The sequence below is a fragment of the Echinops telfairi genome, unplaced genomic scaffold, assembly GCF_000313985.2.
Source record: "Echinops telfairi isolate 266 unplaced genomic scaffold, ASM31398v2 ScPeMD7_4225;HRSCAF=4972, whole genome shotgun sequence".
NCBI classification, from domain to species: Eukaryota; Metazoa; Chordata; class Mammalia; order Afrosoricida; family Tenrecidae; genus Echinops; species Echinops telfairi.
The window spans coordinates 2,566,423-2,574,623 of NW_022108124.1; the positions used below are offsets into that span (position 1 = coordinate 2,566,423).

Consider the following 8,201-nt stretch of genomic DNA (forward strand, 5'->3'; position numbering starts at 1 on the left):
CCCGCCACTCATGCTACAATTTCCCTGATCACCCTGTTTTATTGCTGAAAAATGAGCCATGGCTGCAATACTTGTTGACTTATCTCTTTATGCTTTTTCCTGAGTTTTAGCATGAGGAGACCAAATTACAGGTTTATATTCAAGCATATTATCTGAGAAACTGTCCTAAACATCTTGGTCATCCTAACCATGTTCCTCAGCTAACATTTTTTTAAAAATTTAACAGCTTTATTGACATATGTGAATTTATTTATCATACAATTCAATAATTTAAACATTTAAAAAAGAGTTATTCGATCACCAATGACATCAATATTAGAACATTTTCTTCTTTCTTGTACTCATTATTATTAGTTCCCATCCAATACCCCCTTCCCCACCTTCCCTACCATAACCAAAGAAACTATTCATTTTGTTACCATCTATATAGAATTACCTATTCTGGATTTCTATGCAGCAAAAAAAATCAAAACAAAGCCCACAATAATAATAAAATAAAAAATAGAAAAACCTCAGTTCCTTAAATCTGCTACAGGTGAGTTTAAGGGAAAGCCCACTTCACTGAATGGTGAAATTGGAGCCTTCTGGTGTGCCCTGTGAAGCACGTGGTGCACCTGGAAAGGACCGAGTCTAAAGTCTACATCGTCTGGAGCACAGAGTCTGGGTCACCAAGATTTGGTTATTGTTGATGTTAAATTAAGTACCATCAAGATATTTAACGCCAACGCCATTTCATATTAGGCACTTTGGGGTCATCTTTTAGAATGGATGCATTGGGTGCCAGCCACACTATCCATGATGCAGCCAATAGGGATCTAATGCAAATGACCTCAACAGAGAATTTGCTATCTAAGAGGTCCATCTCCCAAAGAATCTGCACACTTGTGTTCCCTTCCCATTAAATAACCCACCCACAAAAATCCTGGCACATAGAGAAAGGGCAAGAATTTAGGTGTAAATAGATCCTTGGAAAAGTCCATGTTAGATTTCGCATCTTACACTTGTCAATGACATGAGCCACATCTGCACATCAGTATCTCTTCCCCAATGTCAGTCACCTTAGCCCCTTCACCGTCATTGCAGTTTGGTCTGTGTGCTCTGGGAGACAGGTATTGCCCCATTCTTTTAAAAGGGTTTTTCCCCCCAAATCTAAACGCTGTCACCTAATTCATAATTCCTTTATAATGTAACTATTTGTTTGCTTGTTGTCATTTTAAGTAAACATCTATCAAGTCCACTTTCACGGGGCCTCTGATTCTCCATAAATCCCTCCAACCTCAGGTAGAAGAGGCCCAGCACAGGCAGGCCTCAGATGATGGATAAGTATCCTTCCCAAATCGGTCGCTAAATTGAATTTGTGTGTAAGCTGGAACAATGAGGTACAGTTCGTATCTAAAATCCCTTCGTCACATGCTTGTTTTAGTGGATAATGTACTTTTCCATGCATAAAAACCATTAAAGAAAGACTTCCAGATATACTCAATATCTTTAACTCAATAGTCCCAATCCCAGAACCCACTGTCATGGAGGCCTTGTCAACTCATAGCAACCTGCTAGGTAGAACTGGCCCTGCGGTGTTTTCAAAGCTATCAGTCTTCACGGGACTAGACAGTCTCATCTTGCTCCTGACATAATGGTACAATAATAATAATAATAATAATAATGTTTTGCTGTACATTGCAAATCAGCACCAGTTTGTTAACACAAATCATTGTTTGTGCCTCAGATTTTTAATGCATAGACTTTACAGGGCTCATAACACTAGTTTGTTGGGTCTATCTATTGGATGTTAGTAACCTGGGGATTGCCCATACTTTGAAATCCAGGTCTCTTTGTGGTGGCTACATAGGTAGTTCTCCATCCTTTATCATTTCACTGCACCCATTCTTTAAGAAGGAAAAGCTATCTTTCCTTAAAAGTCCAAATCCATAGAGAAACAGTTTCTCAGATACCTGACACTAACCTCCACATTAATCCACCTTTCCATTTCTATCAACTCTAAAGATATACCTTCAGAAACTAGTGAAGCCGCCAGTAATTTTTGAGGCCAATTTAGCCCATTTGCTACTGTATGTATGAGGAAACACAGCCAGTAGAGGTAGTCTAAGGTCAAGTAGAGGGTGGAAAAGGGAATGATGGTTCACTGACAGAATTCTCACTCTGCAGGAACCCAGGGTTAAACTCCTGGTCATGATACCTCATGCAGAACCCCCATGCATCTGTTGGTTGAAGCTTGTGGGCTGCTATGTTGCTGAACAAATGTCAGTTGAGCTTCCAGACTAAGACAGACTAGGAAGAAAGACCTAATAAAAACCCTGTAGATCATAACGGTCTGATCTGCAAACAAGCCTGGGGACAGTTGCAGGACCAGAAAGCACTGTATTCTGTTAGGATTTTACGACGATGGACTCCAGAGCAGTTAAAAACAACGAGAAACGTTAACAATGAGAAGCACTTGCTACATTCAGTGAGTGTTCTTGGTCCTGCTCTGTGACTCGCTGCAGCTGAGCTAGACTGTCTGTCCATTGCACATTCAACTTACAAGAGGGCAGCAGGTGATCAAGAGTGAGGATGAGTGCTAGAGACCTCTCGTTTTTAGGATGATTTTTGTAGACGTCCGTTTTCTTGTAGGTTTATTTAAAATAGTTAAGAGTCTTTGAACATGTCTCAATGTCTGGAATGAGCTTTCCCAGGCAGTACACCTGAGTCTTCAAACGCCACCTCCAATTAAGACCACCTTGCAGGAGTGGGAGACTGGAGTAAGGGATAGAAAAGATTTAAGCAGAATTTGAATTTCTCACCACACATGGGAAGGGGTATGTGTGGTAAGTGAATTACGTAATGTGGCTCCTCTAGCTAAAGTCTCTCACCCCAACCAAATGGCCTTTCCCTGCATGAATCTGGAAAGATGGTGTGTGTAGGGGAATGGGGAGTACAGTGATAGGATTCACCTATGAGTAACTCTGAATGGGATTCCCTGGAGTGGCACCCTACTCTCTATAAAACGAGCCCTCTGAGAAGCAGGAGTAGGGATCTCATGATCATCAAGAGCCAGGAGTGGAGCAGGAGATCCCTGTGCAGGGAACCTGCTGGATTCAGATGACAGCTGTACTGTGAGAGGAGCTACAGCACAGCAGGAGCCAGAGCATGAAATAGAGTGATGGGCTGCCAGCCCACGAAGCAAGAAGACTGGCTTGTGGAGTAGGGGCTCTTTCTGGGCACTTAATTGGGGGTGTTGGACTTGGTGATCCATGGAAATAGAGCTGAGTGCCTCTGGGCTGTGGCTTCTTAGAATGGGGTACCCCTGGCACTTAATTCAGGCACCTGGGATTGCTGACCCAAGGAGCTTGAACCATAGGTGTTCAGGATGAAGCTTACAGCAGAGTGATATGCCCCTTTGGGCATTTATTAGCAGAACTGAAACTTTGTAACATGTCCTGGTAAATGACTACCTGGAGCATTTCTCACTGACATTACAACTTGATAACATCCCTAATAACTCTTTTAATCATGATTTTTCGCCCTGTGAGTGTCTGTGTAGCCATTGCTATGGATATCAGAAACTAGAATGGTAAAATAGTGGATATCAATTAAGATGACACCACCTGTGGGAAAGAGTTCACAAAATTATACTTAAAGAGTTAAAGTAAACTCAATGGAGTTGAGCTCTTGCTCTGTGTTGCCCTGTGTTTCATTTAGCATATAGATATGTACTTATGCTTATAAATTATAGGTTTGATATCAAACACCAATGTTATATCCAATTTGTTAGCACATTAAAACCCACAAATCATCAGAAAGGAGTATTCATAAAATTAGTCCATTTCTACCCATGTTTTAAAGGATTAATCCACAACTGGCATTTTCCCAATTTGGGGGTAAATATTGTACCCAAATAAAAGTAGGGGGGCCTGAACATTTTCTATGAGAATATTTTATTCTTGCTTTTTCACTATGGTCTGTGTAATTTTAACCACTGTATTTCTTTCAAGTAATTCCACTTTAAGCATGATAGTCTGATTTTTAAAAAGAACAGAGGTAGATCTAATATATAAAGATAAATTCCTACCACATGATGAACATGTCATGAGATTTTTCAATAGTTCTAACTGAGAAAAATATTGGGAAAATGGAGTCGTTCCACAATGGAGTAGACATCTACAAGTTTTCATCTGTCTTAAAGTGCTCTGCTTGAAGTGCTCAAACACATTAGTGTTTCTTCGGGAGACAGATATGTGTAAAGATTTATAGCCTTGGAAATGCTAAGGAGGCAGTTCTACCCTACCCTGAAGGTAGGGTAGCAGAATCGGTGGATGGCAGCGAGTTTTGTTTGGAGGTTTGTCAATGGAATGGGGCATAGGACTCGAGCTGACTAATAAGAGGATTCCGTGTTTGGCTGGAAGGACACATGATCCAAGCAGGCCAATCATACATCTTTTCTGCTGGTGGTTACGGATACTGGTGGGAATTAGAGACTCACATTTTTTGGATGATCTTGAGCTATAAAATATTGTGGGCTTGGAACTGCCCATGGTCCACCTTTTGCTATCACATGGCTGGAGAGATGGCCTGGGTCCAGACATTTCTGAAATATTTTTACCTTCTGAATCATGTGTGCGTGATACAACATATTTTCAAAAGTTAATTTTTGTAGTTGTTGTTGCCTGACATAAGCTAATTTATTTGGGTTCTTCCCCTCTAACTAAGTGCCTGTATAGTAGCATATATATTTCATTTATACTGAAAATATATAATTGTTTTCTATTATAATTTTCTAATTATAGTAGATAGAGAATACTGGCATATACCTATTTATATGTGTTCTCATATATTATGTTACTTAACATAATAAAAATAATTTAATTCAACTTTAGATTCCATAATATTTTATCTCAATTTAAAAGGAGTCTGTCCTGAAAGAATCATAAGTACCTAACAAGGCCATCTTCGCCGCTTCCTTTCAGGGGCCGCCTGAGCCGCCAGCCCCGGGGCCGCCGCGCCGAACGCCGCTGCCACCATGAACATCTTCCGGCTGACCGGGGACCTGTCCCACCTGGCGGCCATCGTCATCCTGCTGCTGAAGATCTGGAAGACGCGCTCCTGCGCGGGCATTTCCGGGAAGAGCCAGCTTCTGTTCGCACTGGTCTTCACGACACGTTACCTGGACCTCTTCACGGCCTTTATTTCCTTATACAACACGTCTATGAAGCTCATCTACATTGCTTGCTCCTACGCCACCGTGTACCTGATCTACATGAAATTCAAGGCAACCTACGACGGAAACCACGACACCTTCCGCGTGGAGTTTCTGGTGGTCCCAGTGGGAGGCCTCTCGTTTCTAGTCAATCATGACTTCTCCCCTCTCGAGATCTTGTGGACCTTCTCCATCTACCTGGAGTCCGTGGCCATCCTCCCGCAGCTGTTCATGATCAGCAAGACAGGCGAGGCAGAGACCATCACCACCCACTACCTGTTCTTCCTGGGCCTCTACCGCGCCTTGTACTTCTTCAACTGGATCTGGCGCTTCTACTTCGAGGGCTTCTTCGACCTCATCGCCGTCGTGGCCGGTGTCGTCCAGACCATCCTCTACTGCGACTTCTTCTACCTGTACATCACGAAAGTGCTCAAGGGAAAGAAGCTCAGCCTGCCAGCGTAAGTGCCAAAGACCGCCGCCGCAGCCTCTGCCCTCCGGGTGCAGCGCGGACAGATGTTCACCACAGCAAAGGCGGGAGGTGCTCCCCAGGAAGATCAGAAACGCCCCTGTCGCAGACGGTCACCAGCGGCTCTGGAGGTGCCGAGGCCAAGGACCCCGAGGGTTTCGGTTTGAAGCACCCTGCCTTATCTTTTTTTATTACTATGTACAAAGATTTTTTACACAAAGAAACGCGATGCTGTATTAATACATTCAGTATGTAGCTTCCATGGGGCTAGTGTCCAAAACAGGAAGATTTGGTGAGGAATCATTGCAAACCCGTTCTTTGGTTTTTCTTTTCTTTTCTCTCTTCTTTTTTAAATTTAAAAACAGTTCTTTTGAGATTGCTGATTCTTTGTGTTGTAGTGTAAATTGTACCCCTCAACCATTGGTAGATTACAGCTCAGCCTATCATTCCACTATATTTATTATCACTGCTCTCCCTTGGCCAAAGGATGGAGGTCTGTCTGCCTGAGATGCAAGGTTCTGTTGGATGGGTGGGGTCACCCCCAGCCAGCGCCCGGCCTGGAGGCCATCACACACTACAGAGAAGCCTGGGAGGGGCGGCCTCCAAGCCTAGGGTGAAAGCCGGGTGCAGACTCAGCTGGAGCCTCTCATGAGGGCCACCCAGGTGCCTGCCCCCCTCCACTGCTGAGAAGTGTCCCCCCAAGCCTGTCCTGAGGTGCTTGTTCTCTGAGTGCAGCCAGGGGCAGTCAGTTGCCATTTTGGCTGTCAGACAACTCCCTCCCCACGCCCCCACACGCACCTGGCTGCGGTGGGACGTATTCCTTTGGTTTCCTAGCAGCATATTCTGCGAGAATACCGCCACCATCCTGTCTGTGCTCCGATCCAAACCATTGGACTCAATTACACAGTACCCCACCCCAGCCCCCAAACTGGCAGTGCCAATGACCTTTGCTTATTTTCTCTAAAAAAAAATTTTTTTTAATTATTGTTTTGTTTTTCACTGAACTTTTGCCTGATTTTTCTTTTGAGACCAACCTAAATAAACGTTTTCTTGGACATAGAAAAAAAAAAAAGTACCTAACAATAGGGGCCTGGCATGAAAGGTAGTACTAATTCTAAAAGAGTTGAGAAAAGTTTGCACACACTGATAATGAGTGATCTCTGAGATATATTGTTGAATCACATACACACACACACACACACACACACACACACACACACACACAAACCAGCATGTCCTCTTCGTTTTTCTTTCTCTGTCTGTCTGTCTCTCACATGCTCTCTGTCTTGCATGCTGTCTGTCTCTCTTTTTCTTTTGTAAGTAAGGTGAAGGGGAATGTGAATATATTTTTACAAAGAATTTGCATGTATATTTTTTAAAGAAATGATAAAAATAATCTAAAAGCGAATTCTCCTACTAAAAGAAAAAAGAAAACGTGGAGTGACAGAAATAAAAATAAAATTTATATAAGTACACTTTTTAATATAATTTTTAATTTGGAACAATTCCAATATTTTACATGATTAAGATAAGTTTAAAAAGGAAAATAATTTTTTCTTAAAAATTAAAAAATAAAATGAACTGATCTAAATATCACATTGGTAGCACAGTCAAACAGCGAACAGAATTGCATCAACTAATTTTATAGGAATATACCTCATAAGATATATCTTAAGGAAAAAAGGAAATCTAGTATAAACAGGAAGGAGCCCTGGCAGTGTAGTTGTTAGGTGTTGGGCTGTGATCCTAATGGTTGGCAGATCGAAATCACCAACAGCTCCAAGGGAGACAGACAGGCTTTCTATTCCCCCAATTACAGTCTCAGAAACCCACAGGGAGTCACTATGGGTTACCACTGACTTAATGGTAGCGAGTTATTATAAACAGGGAAAAAAATTGATTCTATCAAATGGCATTTTCAGACCCCTATTGTTTCAGAACATTAACTTCAAATTTCTCCTCCAACTGCAAATTCACTGCCATCTAGTTGATTCCGACTCATAGCAACACCATAGGACAGAGTAGAACTGCTCCTGTGCATTTGTGAGACTGAATCTTTGTGGGAGTAGAAAGTCTCATCTGTCTGGGTCTGAACCACGGACCAGCCTTATGTTAGCCACCCAACAGGTAACCTCTAAGTGCCTCACTCTTCTTTGACAATTGACTCCTCTTTTTCTCTATTTTTGATTCTTAACAGGTCCTAGTAAGAAAACCTACTTACTGTAGACATGAGAATTCTACGCCCTCACGCCTCCCACCCCGCCACCCCCCACCACCAAGAAACTACTACTCTTATAAAACATTTGCTCCTTGGTCCATAGACTGACCCCTAAAGTCCTTGAAGATATATGTCTTTCAGGACCCTGCAACATTGTTACATTGCAGGAGTTTGTATTTAAGCACCAGAACAATACGGGGAATATATGTGTGATGGTATTTACTTACAACTTTTAAATAAATTAGAGTGTATTTTTACTTGGGCAGCTCAGCTTCAGACTACTCAGATGAAGGTTAAGATTCATCTACTGGTCTCAGAAGAGA

General features: G+C 42.3%; 1 protein-coding gene across 1 annotated transcript; it reads left to right on the forward strand.

The window, feature by feature from the left end:
* Positions 1-4,985: 4,985 nt before the first annotated feature.
* On the forward strand, positions 4,986-6,114 carry KDELR2 (KDEL endoplasmic reticulum protein retention receptor 2). Its single transcript, XM_013006157.2, has one exon. The coding sequence runs from the start codon at positions 5,018-5,020 to the stop codon at positions 5,654-5,656; it is 639 nt and encodes a 212-aa protein (XP_012861611.1). The 5' UTR covers positions 4,986-5,017; the 3' UTR covers positions 5,657-6,114.
* The last annotated feature ends 2,087 nt before the right edge of the window (positions 6,115-8,201 follow it).